This window comes from Eptatretus burgeri, unplaced genomic scaffold (genome assembly GCF_056783735.1).
Source record: "Eptatretus burgeri isolate ZD-2024b unplaced genomic scaffold, Ebu_testis_v1 Ebu_testis_scaffold_53, whole genome shotgun sequence".
NCBI classification, from domain to species: domain Eukaryota; kingdom Metazoa; phylum Chordata; class Myxini; order Myxiniformes; family Myxinidae; genus Eptatretus; species Eptatretus burgeri.
The window spans coordinates 20001-40748 of NW_028222003.1; the positions used below are offsets into that span (position 1 = coordinate 20001).

At 44.1% G+C, this 20748-nt stretch overlaps 2 protein-coding genes across 21 annotated transcripts in view; both read left to right on the top strand.

The window, feature by feature from the left end:
- Positions 1 to 10813, top strand: part of LOC147007668 (uncharacterized) — a 12771-nt gene extending 1958 nt beyond the window's left edge. The window contains exons 2-15 of one of the 4 annotated variants that reach the window (XM_085866614.1): positions 604 to 695; positions 1151 to 1241; positions 1337 to 1389; positions 3798 to 3923; positions 4070 to 4162; positions 4564 to 4659; positions 5350 to 5463; positions 6128 to 6239; positions 6563 to 6671; positions 6865 to 6997; positions 7083 to 7236; positions 7402 to 7468; positions 7790 to 7858; positions 10537 to 10813. In XM_085866614.1, coding sequence (XP_085722740.1) covers positions 604 to 695; positions 1151 to 1241; positions 1337 to 1389; positions 3798 to 3923; positions 4070 to 4162; positions 4564 to 4575 — 467 coding nt within the window. In that variant the 3' untranslated portion in view covers positions 4576 to 4659; positions 5350 to 5463; positions 6128 to 6239; ... (4 more) ...; positions 7790 to 7858; positions 10537 to 10813. Of the gene's footprint in view, positions 1 to 603; positions 696 to 1150; positions 1242 to 1336; positions 1390 to 3797; positions 3924 to 4069; positions 4163 to 4563; positions 4660 to 5349; positions 5464 to 6127; positions 6672 to 6864; positions 6998 to 7082; positions 7237 to 7401; positions 7469 to 7789; positions 7859 to 10536 lie in introns of all 4 variants that reach the window. The other 3 variants (XM_085866613.1, XM_085866615.1, XM_085866616.1) reach the window with 3 other exon arrangements.
- A 5738-nt stretch (positions 10814 to 16551) lies between these two features.
- Positions 16552 to 20748, top strand: part of LOC147007669 (uncharacterized) — a 39889-nt gene continuing 35692 nt past the window's right edge. For 2 of the 17 annotated variants that reach the window (XR_015053996.1, XR_015054008.1), the window contains exon 1: positions 16857 to 17822. The gene's annotated coding sequence lies outside the window, so the exon portion shown is untranslated. Of the gene's footprint in view, positions 17823 to 20588; positions 20675 to 20748 lie in introns of all 17 variants that reach the window. The other 15 variants (XR_015054006.1, XR_015054012.1, XR_015054004.1 and 12 more) reach the window with 14 other exon arrangements.

The following is a 20748-nucleotide window of genomic DNA, read 5'->3' on the forward strand; positions in this document are numbered from 1 at the left end:
GACGATGAGTCAGATATACATGAAACTGGAATGGAAGGTGTTTTCAACATGATTTTCATTTGTGAAAAGTCAGATATACAAGTCAGATCTGCAAAAAATCTCCATAGAAATGATGACATCAGGTGGTTTGCCTTTGTCTTCCCCGTGATGTGAGAATATTAATTAATAACTTGTTTTCGATGTCGGTGAAAACGTTACAACAGATGCTGTGGGCTCTTTAGGAACCACAAACTAATACTAGCAGATAGGACACCCAGCTTAACATCCATCCGAGGGACGACACACAGTGAAGCCTCACCCTGTCTGCGATACACCAAGATGACTGTTTATATCTGGGTCAAGATTCAAACCCAGGTGAGATGGCCAACAGGTGAGTGTACGTACTTCTCACCCATCCTGCCAGCCCCATCAGAGGCTTCATTTCTGACAAAGTAAACCATTTGTTTTGATATTTTTATAAACACCGTCTGGTAAAGCAAACATTGGTTCCAGAAATTGATGTTGAAATTACTAACTTATTGATGGTGACTAACAGTGGTTACATCTTGAATTGTTACTCGATAACTTTAAGGATATTTGATGATCCCTGTTTGTACATTGCAGGTTCCTCTGTGCCGAACGCTGTCACAAAGATGGTCCCAAATCAAGAACAAGTTTGTGAGGAGGGGACATCATGTAAAAGCTGTTCCAAACTGGTGAGGGAAAACAACTCTTCCTTGAGGCCTTGTTCATACATGGTGGTTGGAGGAGGGTGGAGGTGGAGGAGGTTAATTTAATGTAATGTCTGTTTTATCAATTCTGTTCTTCATAATTGGAGATGACCTGTGGAAGATGGAAATGTCCGTTTTGTGTTGTGTCGTGTTGTGTAAACCGGCAATGTGGAGTCTTCAACACCAGGAAGAACACGTGATAAAAACCTCCTCTGTGTCAGTTTGAAGAGAACACACAACTCTTTACTGGACTCCACTACTCTCTCGTGGTGATGTTGAACACTGAGGTTCAAGGGAACCATCCGTGCTCTGTTTGACCTCCTGAGAACATATTGACCCAAAGCTGCCTTGGGCTCAGAAATACAGGCTTGACCTTGATCTCTGCACCTTTTGTTTCTGTTTGAATCTTGTTACATTTGTGACGTGTTGACCTCCTGCAGGAAGAATACATTTTACAAAATGTCAAACTCCAAGGGGAACTCGATTCACTGAAGTCCTCAATGGAAGCATGGAGAAGGTGTGCACGAGAAGGTAATTTGTTTTGAGAATTATTTATTTTATTTCTTTGATTTCTGTCACAGAAAGTTTCATCATCAACTTGTCTTGTAATTACTTTATCTCTTTAGAACTGAGGACACAGCTGGAACACGATGCAGAGTTGCGAAAGCTTCCTTTTCAGGTTCGAGTTTCACTCACATCAAAGAAGATAAAAACATTCTCAGCAAACAAGAGTGTGTTAGTTTTTTTATAGATGTATATTTTAGCTCTTTATATGAGCCTCGACAAAGTAACCAAAAGAGGAATCTTTTTAACACCATTCTGCTGATTTTGTTTGTGATTCCGATTGATGTTCAATGTACAATGGACCTGGTGACCTGTTTTTATGTTAATTTTACATGAGAACACCTGTACCTGCCTTTTGATCTCAGACAGTTCATGTTTTTTCGTTCTCTACTTTCGAGAACCTTCTCCAGCCTGGTTCCCCTGATGAGTTTTCCTTCTTTCTTTCTTTCTTTCATCCCACTCACCTGGTTTCCCCCTTTTCTCATGATTACCTCATCTCTGTTTCCACCTTGTGATGTGCTAATTCACCTTTTCTCTGATCCTTCTCTTGCTTTCTGTTCTCCTCACTCTCCATCAGTGTAGATTACAATGTACTAATTTACAGCCATTTCTGACTTCCCTTCATTTGAATGTTTGTTTCATTGAATGAAACCATTACCACCACCACAACTACTACGACTACCACTACTACTACTACCACTACAACTACTACGACGAAGTAGTTGTGGTCTGTAGGATCAATGCGGTCTAAAATGGACTAAAAAGAATGTCGTCCCCCCCCCCTCCTCCCTCCCTCTTGATTTAATGTTCTTCAAAGCAAGAGGGTATTCCTGACATTGAGGTTAAAATTTAATCAACAGATTAAATTAAATTCTGATCAAGACCAAATTTAATGAAGAGGTTAAATTGAATGATGAAAAATCCTTTTTGATGCCAGACGAAGTCGTTTCGGATTTATCCCAAAGCGTTTTCGGTTTATTTTCATGTTTTCAGGTTGTCCGTCCGTCAGTGATAAGTTTTTATTTCCGCAATAACTTCTGAACAGCTGAAGGGATCAAAGTCAAACTTGGTACAAGTATTATAATGATGTAATAATGTGGGTGGAGGCATTTCGGTGGAAGAGTGTCGTTCTACTTTGTTGATTATTATCTCACCTGGAACGTAGTCCTGGGGAGCTTGTGGGATGGCACGTCGTCCATCCGTCCGTCTGGAAGTGAACACTTGCAATGTCTTCTCTGTAACTGCAAACACAATTTCGGTGAAACTTCACCACAAACTTCATCACCCGAGGTGTACCATAGTTTGTCCACAACATTTAAAAAAGGGGGCTTATGGGGGTGGGGGGGGGTTACCCCCAAAATAGTTATTTGCTTTTTTATTAGAAACTACACACAATTCCAATGAAACTTGACCGGAACTTTCATCACCCATGATAAACGAAAACTTGTTCATGACATCAAAAAAAAAATCTGAGTCTGTGGGTGTTCACGGAGGGGAGGGAGGGGGGGTGAACGCCCAGGGGTATCTTCCCAATTTCGTTTTTTGCCTTATCTGGAATTTACGTTCCATATCAGGTGTTATGATCATGCACCGTTTGTCCGACCTTCTCCTTTTTTGACTTCTCCAGCCAATCCGCAAGTCCGATACGGCTTCAATTTGGCAGCAATGTTCCTCTCGTAACTGGTAATGGGAATTGCAAAGCTTGTTCTGGTCACGTGAACAAAATGTCCGACTTCGTAAATTTCTTCAAAAATCTTCTTCTCCAGATGCACCAATCAGAATGTTACCAGATTTGGGTTGAAACATTCGGCCAAGGTGGGGATGTTGCATTGCAGAAGTCATGCTGATCACGTGACCGGAAGTGTGTTAAAAATGGCTGGCTTAGTCAACTTTGTGAAAATCGCGTGAAATCCTTCAAAAATCTTCTCCAGATGCACCATTCAGAATGCTACCAGATTTTGGTTGCAACATTAGGCCAGGGACCAGATTAGTAACAGGTCCAGTGGTCCTATTTTTCATTCACAATCCGTGAGATGAAGGAATCTGGGTCACGTGATAGTCATGTGATGGACATTCAAACATAGACTATATTTTGAGTTAATTAATTATCTCACCTCCTTGATGGAAAATCAGGGCTGTGTTATTTTTCCTTATCGGTGTCATTAACCATCATGCCGAGTTTCAAAATGATCTGTTGAGCCACCTCAGAGTATCTGTTGGGAGGGAGGGGGGGGGGAGAGGAATAAAGAATTGTTTATGGACCCTTCACCTGACTGCCTGAAGGACATCATGATTGCTTTAACAGCTCATCTTCACTCTGTTGTCGATGAGCTAAATACACAAATATCAAATAAGAGTTTTTTAATACAAGGATAGAAATACACCAATTTCAGGAATTGAGAGGTGTATGAACGAAGGTCGCTGTGATACCCATTTAACGAGGACATAATGCTTATAATTGGTCCAATCTTGATCACTGCCTCAAATTATTTTGTTTCCCACCTACTTCATCCTCTTTTACAGACAAATTCCCCTTCATCTCACATGAAATATCTAGAAAATGAAGTGAACAGCCTTCAGGTGGTCGTAGAAATGCGAACTGCTCAAATGCGTAATGCTGAAAAGATGGTGCAGGACCTGCAGAAAGAGGTAAATGATGTGATCATCATCCTTTTTCCTTTATGGAGGAGAATCATGTAATTTGGGAGGACGTGTGATTGAGGTTTAATGTGTGTATTATTGAGGTTTCACTCAATATATTTTATAATTTGTAATAAACTGCGTGCTGTTTGCAGCTGGAAAACAAACATCTTATTGAAGTAAAAATGCAGGTGTTGCAGCAGAAATATGAGGATGCTCGGGCTCGCTTGGTCAGGAGCGAGACGAAGGTACAAAGAACTTTCCTGTCAATGTCTCTCACTAATATTTCTAAACAACAATCATATTTTCAATCATCGCATTGATATTTATGTTCCTGATAAAGCGTCATACTTGAGTTGAAGAATGCTATCACAACCAATATTGCTTAAAAGTTTCATTTTATGTTTTGTCAACCATTTAAAATTACTTTTCTGGGAAACTAAAATGTTATGAAAGTTTTATTTTGCCATGGGACTGGTACACAATGGACATCTCTTTTAAGAAGGGAAACAGGAATCTCTCACATCTACCAGCAACTGCAAGCAAATGGAACACCCTGCTTAATGCCCCTCCAAAGGATGACACACTCTTTGGTGCAAAGCCTCAGGATGAAAGTTTATTGGTCGTGTTTGTTTTTTCTTGTTTGCAGCCATTCTCATAAGTATTTTAAGGAGGAACAGGGCATGCACAAGTCATGCACCTGTTCCAAGGTTCACCACCATCGCAGGACAAAACATTCATCAGTGTAAGTATTCATGAATTTTTTATTTATCTATAATGCTTGGCATACGACTTAACTTATCATCTCCCTGCCCCACATTAAAGTGCAGGGGTGGGGGTGAGGAGCGGGTGTGCGGGGAGGTGGGAAGATTGACTCTGAGTCACTCCAAATGATACCTGTGCCCTTATTCTTACCTTTTCAAAATTAATCTTGTCTCTTTGGATAACTTTGTTCGTTATTCCCAATCTCTTTAAAGCACCCCTGAACTCCACCACCTTTCGATGGGAACATGCAAATGGAAATAAAGATTCGATGTGAAACAAATTAACATTTTATTGGAAGACGAGCAAATAAAAGCCGTCGCTTCACTGATGGGTTTATTATGAGGGGTGTGAGAGAGCGAAGAGGTGTGGGGGAGAGTGAACAAGTTTGACGTCCATCCGAGAGACGCACACACATTTATGAATCACCCTGCCTGTGAAACGTTGGGATGAGCGTTTATCGCCAAGTCGGAATTTGAACCCAGGCCAAACAGCTTCAAGAGAGTGTGTGTACCTCTCGGACCATCCTGCCGTGGTGTTGAGATTCATTGCTTTGTCACCACTGAAAACATTTTTCAATTCTCTCAAACTCGCAGTTCACTTGTCCTGTTGCTTGACTCACTCGAATTCTCTGATTTGTTTTGCCTTCCTCACCCTGGGGATGTTCCGACAGAGAACCGAGCCACGGTATCGCCATGGAAACTTGGAGAGAATGAAGCTTGTGGAGCGTTCTCCAAGTGGCTCAAGCACTCAAGCAAGCACTCCAACAAAAGGGATGGTTGAAAAGGTACAGCTGGATTGGCAAGCGACAGCAAAGTGATCGGTGATGGAACAAACCCACAAAAACCCCACACATCACTTCTGTTGTTACATTTTGAGATTTCACTCCAAATTTAGACAGTTATTTAGTCCACGTGATCCAATCCTCAAACCTAAAATCATATCATTTCATTCATCATGAAAATCACGTTTCGATTATCCACTCCAATTAGTCCGTGAGAGTAGATCATGGATAATATCATTTTATGCATAACATCGATCCAAGATCCAAACTTTATAACTACGGCATTTACAAAAGTCGTGCAGACAGCGATTCGAAGGTGTGATGATCAGACATTTGATGATATGAGTGAGGAAAGTGAAAACAATTGAGTGCTTTATCGTTGAGAAACCAGCAGTTATAAAGTGCCAGTTCTCATTATGTCTCCTATTAATTAAATAACACACCAGTACACAAACACCACATTATACTTCTGGTATGGTCTACAATCTCTGATTGCTCTTTCCAGTCTATAATGGCATCACAAAGGAGATATTTGTGTGTTTTTTGTATCTTCAATTGTTTGTCTTCCATCATTATACATTTGCCTTTGATTTGCTGTTGTTGGTGTGATCACGTTGTGTGGTTCAGGCAAAAGTCCACAGAGGAGAAATTGTTCTATCATTTGTAGTTCCTTGCCAAGGTCATACATTGTGCTACCAACGCTGTCATTCAAGCGTCACTTCTGCATCAGCACCCTGCAGCAGGCAACAACACTTCTCAAGTGGTCATGGTTCTGTCAAGTAGGTTATGAGTGTTCACCACCAAGGGGAGTTTCTCATCTCCTTCGATGTTTACTCGGTGATATATTGCGTGTAAGTCGGCTTTCCACTTCGCAACTCTGTTCTCACGTGTAAGTGCAGCAACTCGTGTGTAAGTCGGCTTGATGTTGGGGTCAAGGGGTGAGGTGGAGTGCAAGAAGCTGTGAGATGGTTTCCGTCGATGATGTCCAGGTGGATGCCGGAACATTGGATGACGATTACGTGTGACGTGCTTATTTATTTATTTATTTTATGTTCAACTCTCCTCATGAGTGCTCTTGCTCTATCTTGAAGTGCTTTTCCAGCAGGTAGAAACACAACCCCTTGAGGATGGAGTGAATAGTGAACATCAACAAGTCAGATTCACTCGTTATTTGGATTGGTCTACCTTCAAAAAGGAGCGCACAGGTGGAGGTGATTATTCCAGTGATGTATTTTCACCACTCCCTGGAGAGCATTTGTCATCAGAAACTGTCTGGTGAAATTGACATCCTTACTTTATTTAATTCATGGACCAGTGTTTGTTTATCTGCAGTGGGTACATCTTGAATTATTTATTATTCAGTTACATTAAGGATGTTTCATTAACCCTGTTGATATGTTGCAGGTTCCTGAGTGGCGCAGCCTATGATTTCGACACTCATTGGACAAAATACAGGAAAAGTTTCTGATGAAGACCCATCACATGACACTTGTTCCAAACTGAAAATTTAAAACAAATCTTCCTCGAGGAATTATTGGTACGTGGATGTGGTAAGAGGGGAGAGGTGGAAGAAGTTAATTGTCTGTCATGTCAAGTTGTTGACTTTTTTTTCAATTCTGTAGTTTATCCTTGGAGATGAGCTGTGGAAAATGGAGATGTTCATTTTGTATTTGTATCCTGCAACTGGGAATGTGTAGTAATTCATCACCAGTAACCAGATGTGAGGAGAACTGCTCAGCACCCACAGCTCTCCACTCCACTCCACTCACTCCGAAGGCGATGTTGAGTGCTGAGGTCTGAGGAAACCTGGTGGAAACTTTTGTCGTGCCAAAAATGTTCATAGATAGTCAATGGTTCCAGTGCTCCAAAGAGAAATGCCAAATTGTTTATAGAGTTCCACAACCTTGATTCTGTGATTCGACGTTATCCTGGTTTTCACAGAATGGCCGAGGACATCAACACGGAGACCAAGACATGTTGCATGAACCTGCGAGACTGGAGAGCAGAGGTGCTTTGGGACACAACATGAACACACGAATTGATGTGAATTTGGTGAAGATCTGGATCTGAGGATTTTTTTTAATTTTTAAAAAATGATTCTTCATCAATGAGAGATTGGGAAAACGATACATTGTGCAATGTTTCATAACATTGTGGATGGTTGTCGGAGTTTTTCTTGTGTAATCAATGACACGACCAATTACGGAAGATAAACTTTCCCATCTGGAAGATTGGATCTGGAATTTTATTGGACATTTATGCCATTTACTTAATGTATTTTAATTGAATATATTTTAACCTTTTGTGATAAACTGTATGCTGCTTGTAGATGGAGAGAAATCAAGACGGTGGTTTTGCAGTCGAAGTATGAGAATGCGCTAACTTGCTTGGACAAGAGGTGAGAGTAAGAGGTGAAAAACAAATTAAGCTTAAACATCTTCCACATATATTTGAAGCAACAATCGTAATATTTTGAATTGTTTATTATTGGTCGCTTGGCTCTGACTCGAACACACCGATTCCAACTCCTAGCTTTGCCAATTGGAGGGAAACCAGCCAATCAGTGGTCTGGAGCAAAAGCCAGAAACCATCCTGATTTTATCATGCTGGACAGGGCAGGTCAGGTCAGGTATGGGAGCATGCGCCAGAGCAGCGCGTCGCTGCGTCCACTTTCGGCCGGTACTCCAGGGGCCTCCATCTGGCCATCCCCCAGGCAGATGCCTGACCAATCCCCATCTCCTTGAGATGCCGATCAACCTGCTGCAACCACGAGGCACGTGGTCGGCCCATTGGCCTCCTCCACTCCTGAGACTCCCTCGCTGAGAGAATCTGGTGAGCAATATCAGTGTCAGCAAAACAAGCCACATGTCCATACAGCCGCAGCTGATGCTCACGGATGATGCAGGTCACAAATCTCATTTGAGTCTCTCTCAGTAACCGCTCGTTGGACACAAAGTCCGGCCAGCGATAGCCACGGAATCTCTGAAGACACCTGGTACCAAAGGAATTAAGTCTCAGTCCGTCTGTCCGTCTCAGATATTCTTGGCAGTGATATTCATGTCCCTGCTGGCTGTGAGTCAGAGGTCAATCGACATCTGGGTCGGGCCTGGGAAGTCATGGATTCACTGGATAATGGGGTGTGGCGCTGCCGGTACCTGTACGGGAGGACAAAATTCCGATCGTGGACCATTGTATTTAATCTGCACTTTAATTAGTTTTATTTTTAAGAAGTGGACATTAATTGAGGGATTATATTGCAGCCTTTTAATCAGAACCAAACCTGTGTGAATGTGGTATTAGACACCAGACAAGTTCACATGGGCCCATGAATACACAAATATATTGTTGAGCAAACACCCAAGTCGGGTGAAACATTCCTTACCATAACTCCAGGTTTTTCCTTGTATATGTGAGCATCAGCATCATGCACCGTGCTTGGATTGATGTGCGTGACGGAGGTAATAGATGGATGCGTCTCCCAACCCACTTCATTTGTCCTCCTACTATTCTGGTGTGATCTTCGGTCAATGTTCTTTTCCACAAATCCGTCCACTGTTCTTTCTGGGGATCCAAACAGCGTTTGAAGATGGTTTCTGTTTCGTATAAACCAAAGGGTATCATGTCATTTGTGGTTCGAAATAAATGAAAAACCAAAGTTGTCTGGGTCATTTTGGAACACCCTGTGTGTCCATAACTGTTGAATGTCTGAGGGACAACGTTAGATATTTGAGGACTTTCCGTTTGTTCGCTTGGTCTGTTTCGGGTTTTGCAGTGGTAAGGTGAGATTATTGTTGATTTCTGTCCTTTTTAAACACACAACTTCAAAACAAATGTCCTCACCTGGTCACTTATAGTTGTTTAGTTGTGTCCATGGTTCCTCATGGTCGTGTGCCGGTGAGAGGAACAATCAGCAGAGGCGGGTCACGCTTTTCAAATTGCAAAGTACCACACGCCAGATGTCGCTCGGCATTAACCAATCAGATCGGGAGGTTGTCACAAAGCACGACTCTTGATTGGCTTTGCCTTCCCACTGCAAAGGTAACATGGTACGTTGAACAGAGACCCTTTCTTGGGACATAAAACTCAGTTGGTGGTCGTGTCCGTTGTTTAGCGGCTCACGAGACTCAGTCATCAATGGACCGGTCGTGTGGCTTCAACCCTGTCAACCAGAATGGGACTTGAACTTCGTTTCAGGACCAAGGCCGATGACAACCACAACAATAATAAATGACATAGACTTTGGGATGTAATGTGGGGACTTTTATTGTCATGAAAATTAGAACGGCACTCGGTGGAGTGCATCCCTCTGTCAGGTTAAACAGTTTACATTTTGTATACCACCGATTTTGAATCCTTCATCTGGATCCGGTCCTCCAAAATGTAATAGTCTTCTTCTTTCACCGACCCCACTCATCCCCCAAAGTTCGTCCAAGTCCGTCCGTAAATTTTTGAGAAGTCATGCGATATATCGGTTTAGATCGATCAGTCAACGATGAAAAATCACTGAGAATTCAAAAATTGTCGGATTCGGATCTTCACCGAAAATCTAATCACTTCATTCAAATTCGTCCACAACCTTCTGGGATATCCTGTTCACAGACAAACAAACAGCCAAACAGACAGATCGGGGTGAACACATCACCTCGCCTTCCTTTGATGGCAGAGGTAACAATTATATTTGGAAGCCTTCCTGATGGTTTATCAGCGAATCAAATGGTTGGTCAGGGAGGAAAGCATGGACAATGTGGGCAGAACATTGCAGAAACTTGCTCCTGATATCCTTCGCTGATTGAAAGGCCAACTTCGGGTCCAAGTATCATTGCGGTTCAAACGCCATCTTGGTATCAAGGTATACTGGTGAGTCAGCATGAACTCATTTCCATATTTGGCGATTAAAGCCAAATGGATCAATCGGGAAAGTGTTTTGATTGTGAAGTTTTGTCAAACTTGATTTCAATGGGTGTGGTATGAAATGAGGTTGTGAAATGAAAATGTATCAAGTTATTATTTTTCATTTACATTCTTTGATTGAAACAGAAATAGACTTGCACTCATTCGACATTGTTAATCCTGCAGGAAACCGTCTTCTTCTAGAGATTGTTCTCAGTCCCTTTCAAGAGACAAAATGGAACAAAGACTGTTCAGGAGATTCTCCAGCATACACCTTTCCACCAAAGGTCATGAATGAAGACAAAGCTTGAGTTCATGTTTTACTTTTCCCTGAAAGCTCGTTACAATAATTTCCTTTCTGCTTGGTTGATGGACATTCAATATTCTGCATTTGTTTTCAATAGAACTTTTGATGTCAGGCCAACCCCTGTAAAAAAATAAAATCTCTTATCATAAATGTCAATGTCTGTATGTGTCCGTCTGTCCGTCTCCTCCATCACTCCAAAATCATGAAACTGAGCAGCCACAAACTTCGCATGCATACTGAAGGCGCTCCAAGGTGGTGTATGAATGAAATCTGGGTGTTTGGGTTCATTTAAACACTCCTTGTGAAGATAATTTAGGGGGTGCTGATCAGGAAAAACCAAAATGAGTCTTACCAAGATGGCGGCATGCCATCTTGTTCAGCCCTCTGTAAGCTCGCCAGAGCTCGGTCTGAAGCCACTATTTTTGTTTGGCCTCATCAACAATTCCTTGACTTAAAACAGGCCACAACGGTTTCTAAACGAAAAAGTTTATTTATTTATTTATTTATTTATTTATTTATTTTTTTATTTCGACTTTTCTAACTTCTCTCATTGATTGCGTGATCATCACACCTACGAATCACTGGAGACATTGCAATGCTTGTGGACGCCAGCGTTCATGGCATTATTTAATTTCTACACATTCCATAACCTCGAGAATCTCTTCATCTCAGCCGAATTTCAAAATTTAAACTTCTTTATTGACGTTAGGAGTAGTTCCAACTGCTAAAAAGTGTTCACATGTCCAATTTGGACATCGCTTGACATTCCGGTCATCAACGGTTGCATGGTGTTTATATAACCGATCGGCAATCGCTTGCCAAGCCATTCCTTATCAACCACACCCATGGAGTCCTTCCTTGAGTGCTTAAGCCATTTGGTGAGTGCTCTCCAAGACTCGCACTGTCACTGAATATATCGCTCGACTTAAACAAAATTCAGCATCATGCGATATATCGTGCGGTGAGTGGTGTGGTGGTTCGCTCAATGAAAATGTGCAATCTTATTTTACACCACGATTCCCCTTTTTTGTGATCTTCTTTCATTGCACGAGAAGTCACTTTGGCAAACACATTTACATGTAGAAAATTTCATGTTTTGTTTTTAAAAGTTTCTTCAACCGTTTTGTTGGAATGCTTGCTTGAGTGGAGTACTCAGAACATCTCCGAAGTTAGGAAGGCAAAATATATGAGACGATTACAATGAGTAAAAAGTGTTTTCTGTTGTTGCAATAACAAAGCAATGAATTGGCACATCAGGGCAGGATAGCCGAGGGGTATGCAGGCTCACTCTCACTCTGGCAAGCTGTTTAGCCGGGGTTTGAATCCTGACCCAGCTATAAACCATCATCCAGGAGTTTCACAGGCATGGTGATTCATCAACGTGTGTGCCTCTTTCAGATGGACATTCAATTGGATGTCACATCTGCCAGAATACGTCCTCTCCCATCCCCCCTCCTCTCTCATTCTCTCTCTCTCGCCCCCCTGCTGGCCAATAATACGTTGTGTGCATTGTCACGGTGGCTCCTTGCTTCGAGTCGTGAGTACCTGTCCTCTGCCGTGCTGGTTTGTGTTTCCACATTCCCTATTTCATCCCCCTGTGTTTGTGTTTGTGCTTGTGAACTTCTCCCCATCTTTCCCTTTTGTGTGTGTGCATGTATGTGTGTGTGTTTGTGAGGCGGGGCGGGGGGGGGAGTGGGGGAAAGACAGAGCCAGAGAGAGAGCCCACGGCCTAAAATTGTAAGCCGATGACCTGGTATGGCCGCCGGGGGAGGTTTTTTTCTCTCTCTCACTGCGACCATGTCCTTTACCATTTTCGACTTTTAGTCGATTGATATCTTGGTGTTTGTGAAACGCGTTACTCTCTCGGTCAAGTTACTGACTTGTTTTCCTGAGTTAGCATGGAGGGTGAATGTTTCCACATTGAGACGTTTGAGTCATTAACTCGTAAACACGATGTGAAGTGCGTCCCTCCCAGCTTGGTGGACCTGAACGATGTATTTTCCACCATTGGTAACATCGTTGGATCACATAACATTTTTGCTGCTTCTCGCGTGAATACGAAGTTTGTCATGTTTGTGTCGGAGGAACACATGGTGGCAACGGTCTTGCGCATGACCTGTTCATTGAACCGAACACTTACCTTTCTATGTTCGCTTTGTCGGCCCCAATAATTCAAATGTATATTAGTAATATTCCACCATTCATGAAGAACCAGGACTTGTGTAACCAGTTAATCAAGTTCTGTAATGTTGTGTCGAGGATCTCAAGGCACTGATGGGATTGATCTTGACGTAATTAATCCCCCCTCCCCCACCCCCAACAAAGGAGGAAGGGAAAGTGGTTGAATCCTTCTTGTAAATTATTATTTTTGTATACCTTGTCGAGGCTCGTATGAGAGCTAACACACAACGCACAGCAAGGGGGGCATGAGACAAGAGGGGCGGAAGTGCGAAGGACAAAACAGTGGGGGACAGAGACACAAGGGGATCTGTGGAAGGGAGAGGGATGGGGTGAGGAAAAAGGGGTATTCAAGATGGACATCACAGGGACTGTCAGGAAGGATAGCAGGAATTTGAAGGAGGTGGGTTTGGGGTGGATTAACGGGGGTAGAAAAGATTGAGGATTTGGATTGGGGACGATAAACGGTGCTGGGGAACAGCTGTTTTGAAGGCCTGGAGGGAAGAATGGGATTGAACAGAGTGAGGGAGTTTATTCCAAAGGTGTGGAAAAAGAGGAATGAAAGAGTGAAGGTGAGCAGTGATTCGTGATTTTGGTAGTTTTAGCAGAAGGGGGTTGTTGGCGGACCTTGAGCGCCCTGCTGAAATATTTTTGGGACAGATCGCAGACAGAGCATGGGGGGGGGCGAGACCATAGAGGAAACGGTAGAAGACAGAACGACCAACAACCTGCCTGCAGTGAGAGAGTGAGAGGCCTTAAGATTCAGCCTCATCGCGAGCGATGCCAATTATCTGAAATGCCTTGGTTTCTGCAGCGTGAAGACGAGAAAGGTGGAAGTCAGGAGCACCAGCGGAGAGCAGGACTGCATCAGGCTGGTGACAAAAGCTTTGTATGTGGTCAGGAGCTCAGGTGGGCCGAGGAAGGACTTTGCACGACGAAGGATTCCGTTTGGAGGCCAGCTTGGAAATGTGGCTTTCTCAGGAAAGATCGTGGCAGATAGTGAGACTCAGAACCTTGAAAGAAATGACTTCTTCTGGAGGATTATTGATAAAATGGATGGGGGTGTTTTCCAAATGGTCCTTTCAGAAAGACATAGTGTGAGTGTGAGATTTTTCGGATTGAAAGACATGTTCCACGTGTTGGACCAGTTTGTGATTTTTCCCCAGATCTGCAGTGAGCTGAGAAGCTGCTGCTTGCCTGTCTGAGGGATGACAGATTGTACGGCAGAGGGTGGAGTCACCAGCAAAGCATAAATAGGATTTTCCAGAGAGTCGGAGAGATCAATGATGAAAACCATAGAAGGAACAGAGACCAGAATGCTGCCTTGAGGAACTCCAGCCTGGACAGGGAGAGGGGATGAAAGAATTCCATTGAGGGCCACACGTTTACTGAGACAGGAGAGGACAGGAGAGGTGAATAGAACAGAGAGAGGGTGAGCAAGAGCAGAGGAGCAGGTTTTAAGGACACGTGGGTTGATGCCGTCTGGACCGGTTGCAGAATCTGAGTCGAGGTTTGACAGCAAGCTCTCCACCTTGTCAGGAGAAAACGACACAGAGTCCAGGGACAGTTGTTGAGTGCGACTGGGTCAGATGAGTACAGAATGAGATGGGTTTGGACACAAGATTTCGACGCAAACACTGAGTTTTGCTATTTCGCCTTTTCACGTGTGGTATCAACAGTGCGGCCATTTGAGGTCAGGGAGGGGAACCATACACCAGAAACAGATTTGATAAGACGTCAACAGGAGTTGGAGGAGGAAGAGAGGTTTGAGAGTTCAGACTTGAGCTGAGAAAGATGTTGTTTTCTGGCTCTCCTGAGAGTACAAACACACTTCTTCTGAGCTTTCTGGAAGGATCTGAGATTACCCTCAGTTGGGTTTGCTTTCCATGAGGCAAAGGTAAGTTGTTTCAGGACAACTGCCTCACCACAAGCTTCAGTGAACCAAGGGTGGGAGGAAGGGTAGAACAGCTGAAGACGAGAGGGGATAAATCTGTGCATGAGGGAGAGCAAGTTTCTTTGAAAGAATTCCCAGGATGAGTTGATGACGGAGAAAGTAGTGATGGGAGACCAGTCCATAAGTTTGATGGCTGTTTGGAGACCCTCCCAGTCGACTTGAGTGACATGCCACACTTGACGGCGGTGAGGTGGTTCTCTGATAATTGCCAGAGAGATGTCCGCTTTCACAAGCACGTGGTCAGAAAAACTGATTGGAGCGGAGGAAGTACAGCAGATATTTTCAGGGAAATTTGTCAAAATCAGATCCAGAAGAGATAGAGTATCATTGGTTAAGATCTGGGTCTGGAAGTTGACCGATTGAGTCAGTCCTAATGAGTCGCAGAAAGCTTTTGTTGAAGTTCCATGACAGGTGAGAGAGGTACCCTCACCTCGCGAATTGGCATGATGACAATTGAAGTCGCCACATGTGAGGAATAGAGAGTTTGGATGAGAAGATAGAAGTTGGTCCATGTTTTCGGATCGTGAGGTGTAAATGGAGTCATCACTGTTTTGGGGATGGTTCAGTACACATATAAACATGAGGTGGGAGTGGAGGGGAAGCCGCAGCCAGAGGTATTCCTGGGGGTGTGGGGAGTGAGGGCAGTGCATGGAGAGTGAGCAATGGAATCTTTGATGAAGAGAGCTACACTCCACCAGGACGAGGCTTAGGTCTGTCATCCCGGAGGAGGGAGTAACCAGGGAGAGATACTTGGGAGTCAGAGACATCTTGAGGGAGGAAAGTTTCTGTTGGGCAAATTATGTCTGGTTTGTTAGTGGCAACCTGTATGGAAAGATCTGTAAGGTTTTGGTGAATGCCCTGGATATTTCAGGTTTACAGTGTTAATGAAGAGGGAGGAGAGGAGGCTTTGGGTGCAGGAGAGGGTGGGACAAGGGAGGAGGTGGAGAGGTTGGGAGAGTTGTTGAGAGAGTGTGGGGGATTGCAGAACAGCTTGGGGTGGGGGCTGGATGAGGAGGAGAAAAGGCTCTGTGGTGCAGGGGGAGAGAGGGGGGGCAAGAGAGGAGAACAAGGCAGTTGGGGTTTGAGGAGGTGGAGAGATGAGATGGAGGTGAGAGAGCAGGGGAGGGAGGCACCTTTGTGGATGAGAGGGTCGGGGGGGGGGGAAACTTTGAGAAGGGTGAGTGAGGGAGAGTTGAGGGAGGGAGTTTTTGAGAGAGGTGAGAGGGAAGCTTGGAGGGAGAAGAGTGTGATGGTTGCTTTGAGAAGGAGGGATAAGAGGGGTGAGAGGGGTGAGAGGGGTGAGAGGGGTGAGAGGGGTGAGTTGGCACTGAAGTTGGAAAAAAAAAATGGTTGATGGAAAGTGAACCCTCATGGCAAACTGGGGTTTTATTTTTTAGTTGAGAAATGTGATTAAAGACATTTCTTCATTGATGTGATAAAGGGGAATCAAGAGAATGGAGAGAAGAAACGATGAAACAGTTGGATTTTTTTTGTCAAGGAGTGAAGGAAAGGTCGAGTTGAGAGTTGTTTGGTGAAATCGAAGAAGAGGAGTGAATTGTGATTCAGTTATGAGAACTTGTGGAAGAGGAAGATGAAGCATTATAAGAGATTGTTTTTATTATTATTATCATTATTATTATTATTATTGTTTGAGAGAGGTTTCATCAGATTAGGTCATGGAAAGTATGTAGAAAAATCGTGAGGTGAATTCGGATCGATAAACGAAGGGGGTGGAAACAGATCACGTGGTTGCGGGAGAATCACGTGACTGTGGAGGTGTATAATCAAAAGTGAATGTATTTATTTCAATAAGGATTGTGTAACATTCGGAAACGGGAAGGTTGAAGTAAAATCCTGGAGGTGTTTGGTGAATTTGGAAATGTGAACACAGAGTGAAGCTCCTGGGTCGATGAAACGTGTCAGGAAGAGGGTGAAGAGAGAGTCACGTGGTCACAGGAGGTGTATAGATAGAAAGGATACGAGGAAAATTATTAATTTTTGAAGAAAAGGTAAGATTCGTGAATGGAGGATTGTAGGAAGAAATCCTGAATGTAATTGTAAGAGTGGATCAGTTCAAGTGGAATAAAGATGTGCCGGCAGAAGGCAGAAGAAGAACTAGTGAAGAAGAAGAACCCTCCATCCTCCCTCCTCCATCCCCTGTCCCGTCCAGTGTGGACGACATGGAGATATCGGTGACTGATTCCAGGAAAAAGGTCAAGAACGGACAAACGTTGATACATTTGATGTTAACGATCAGAATAAGGTTCAGATGGTGTGAGGATCACGTGACCTCCAAGGTCCGTCCCACGTGGGAATCCCCTTGGTGGTCCCTGAGTTTTGTTCCTCTGTGGAAGCTTCGTTTTCTCCACTTGCCGAGTCCGAGCGGGACAGAACCTGGTGAAGTGTGTCAGGATGTGTTCCGTGTTTGTCCTGATAACCAAGTTTGTTCACACGAGTTACTATCCGTGTCTCACAGTGAGGGGGAAACGGATCAAGGGGAAAGTCCCTGTGAGTTGAATGTTAACCCTTCCCCCACACATGATGATGTAAGGGATGTGGAGGAGGAGGACGTGGACGAGGTAAATCACGACGGGTCCGGAAAGATGGCAGAACTTCCTGTTCCCACGGGATCTCTTGAACCAAATGTTCGTGTTCCACAAGTAATAGAGGAGGTTATCCAGAGATGAAGAACTTGATTCAGACGGAACCTCTTCTTCCCCACATTTTAGTGTTTGATGTTCTCAAGAGGATGAAGGGGGAAACGACACAACCTTGGTGTGTCACGGAAATGTAATTAAATTCCAGGACGATCCGTTCAGGTAAACACAGGTAAACATGAAACATTCCTTCCCGAATCTACACGATTTCATCCAAACTACAAGGACTATGATTCATGAACCTTATCAGGTTAACATGTCAGATCACCAATTCCAAAGGTTAAGGAAACGTGTTACTCGGGCTGGTAAAGAGGTTCAAGGATAACTAACAGGATGGAGATGAAAGTAACATCCCGAACATCAATGGAGGCCACAGGTGTGTGCGTCGTCTCCAGGTGTTTCAGCTCTTTCGAAATGATAAAATTGATGTGTTCATGTTACAGGAGACGCATGAAAATCAGTCTTCTGAGGATGAGTGGAGTAGAATGTACAAAGGTTGTGTGTCTCTTCTCTTCTCTTCTCTCTGTCTCTGTCTCTGTCTCTGTCTCTGTCTCTGTCTCTGTCTCTGTCTCTCTCTCTCTCTCTTTTTTTATCTGGTGTGCTTGTTGAGGCCAAGCCTGGTGTGGCAATAGTGTAACATCCTGGACTCCAGTTTTCGGAGAAAACTTGTAAGGAAATTTGTAAAAGTTACTTACTGTGTGTGCAATTTGTCAGTGTTAACCAAAACATTTGCCTGACTAATCTGTACTGTCCCAGTGCTAACTCTGAAAGAGGAGCCTTTCTGTACAAGTTAACAGAGTTTGTAATCACCATTGATTTGACCATGTTGTGTCTAGAGATGACGACAACTTCACCCTCAACCCACAACTTGATAGGAACACTTGTGAGCTTCATCCACCCAGCACAAGGTCTTTGGCACAGCGAGTTAAAAAGTTTAAACTGGTGGATGTGTGGCGAGTACAAAACCATAACATCTATCAGTGTACCCGGGTTTGTGTGTAAAGAAATGTTCTAACGATGGCTCACCGAGACAGATTTTATGTTAATCGTGACATCTCTTCTGGTGGTGCGTTGTTGACATCCCAGAGTGATATGAACCATGAACTGCAGGATTATAATTCGAAACTCTTCGCCATAACAACTGTGAATGAGGAGAACAGGAATGCGATGTTTGAACTGCTCCCTTCTCTGTCTGAAGATTGACAACAATTGCTTGATCCTGACATTTCTCTTTGAGAACTCACTGCTGCTCTTTAGGATAGTAAAGATGGGTCAGACCCTGGACTTGACGGCCTCCCGGTTAAATTTGAGGCTTTCTGGGACATTCTAGGCCCTTCTCTTCTTGAGGTCTTTCAGGAGAGTGTTGAACAAAGTAAATTGTCACTGAGCTGCCGGAGGGCAGTTCTGTGTCTCCTTCCTTAGAGAGGAAACCTGCATGAGACCGCCAATTGGCGGCCCGTGTCACTCCTCAACATGGACTGTAAAATTTTATCAAAAGCTCCTGTAAGCCGTCTCATGGAAGTCATCTATTTCTTGATTGCCACTGATCAGTCATATTGTAACTAATCTGGAAACCATTTGCACACAAACCGACAGCAGCGCCCGCAGCTCAGTTATTTCGATAAGTACGTGTTTATAGTCAGGGTCCCGTCCTTCTGTCTCATGGGAATTACATGTGTGCACTGCGAAGTTTCTTTATAGTTGTTTTTTTTTTTTAACATTTTGAAGCCGCACAACACCAACAAATCTTCTTCGCTCATCACCTCAGCTCTGACTTCACCCCTTGTCCAATCAGGAAGCTCATCACCTCAGGGCTGGCTCTGCCTTAGCCAGATGGAGTGTTCGGCCCGACCAATGAGGGGCGGTCACGAGTCGCCCGACAACCCCTCACCCAATCAGGAGGCAAGTGGTTGGGAAGAAATCCCTCGGACCTGGCAAGAAGAGTAGAGTGGTTGTCAGGACCAGTGTTCTGGAGTCATCATGGCGACTGGTTTGGTCTTGGTCATGGTGGCTCTTTGTCTGCGTTCCTTCACGGTGGCTCATCGTGGTGGTGGAGGCCGAGCAGCCAGGGTCGTGGGCCCGTGGATTTCGGAGCGAAGGTTCGAGTCCCACTGTGGTGGTTGAGGTACGGTGTGACCGCACGAGGCGGAGAGAGGTACACGAGGCGGTTTCAACAAGGCACTTGTCCCCAGCTCGCCTTTCCCTCCTGGGCTGAGGGACCCAATAAAGACCCCACAGGGTCCAGTGTGTGTGTGTGTGTGTGTGTGTGTGTGTGTGTGTGTGTGTGTGTGTGTGTGTGTGTGTGTGTGTGTGTGTGTGTGTGTGTGTGTGTGTGTGTGTGTCTCCGTCTCCGTGGGCCCCGTCTGTAAGTAGAACAAGTGAAGTGCTTTTGTTCATTGTACATTGCTTTTATTCGGATGATTCTGCTCTTTGTGCTCCCCTGCCCCCCTGATAAATAAACCCCCAATTGTTCAATGTACTCGCTCATTGTCTGTCACTTTCTTTCATTCACCCAGCACGGTGCATATTGAGAATTAGTGAGGTCATCGGTGCCGTAAGTTGTCATTGGACCGGCACGGCTTTGGTAACTCCCGCTCGGTTACGCCGGATCCGAGTCGGTAACAGCGACTCGGTTCAGACAAAGTCGGCCGAGGGTGTGACTTCCCTGGTCGTTAGACAGCGTGGGTACTCAGGTAAATTGAAATTAGGCAATTAATCATTCCCCACGCCATCAAAATATTGGCGACCACGGTCCGCTAAGGGACCCGTGACCTTATTGAGTTATCCAAGGGTTACGACCTTGAAATTCCTTGTGTTCGGTTGAGACAACCCAACTGCTCCCACTGGTGGTCATTTATCGCGTCGAACCACGGCCCACAACAATAGTGTGTTCCAGAACGTTCCATATATGATATATTTTTGGTGAGGGACTGATCAAGTCTTTGTCGAACGACATCTCCCGGTTTTGGTTTGTTACTTTGAGATCAAGAAAAAGCTTTTGACGGTGTTGACCATTCTTTTTTGTTTGTTGTAATAAGGAGAACAGTGTTTGGAGAAAAAAATTATCTCTCGTTAAGTTTTTGTGCAAAAATGCATTTTGTCTGCTGAAGGTAAATAATATCTGTCACACTTTTCTTTTCAGCGAGGCATCCATCAGGGCTGTGCGCTATCAGGCATGCTGTACAATCTATCCATTGAACCTTCATTAGCTCTGCTCCGCACCTCAGTGTGAGTCGTCTCTCTCTCTCAAAAAACTCCATCATCGTCGTTTCAGCTTGTGCTGATGATATTTGTGTTTCCAT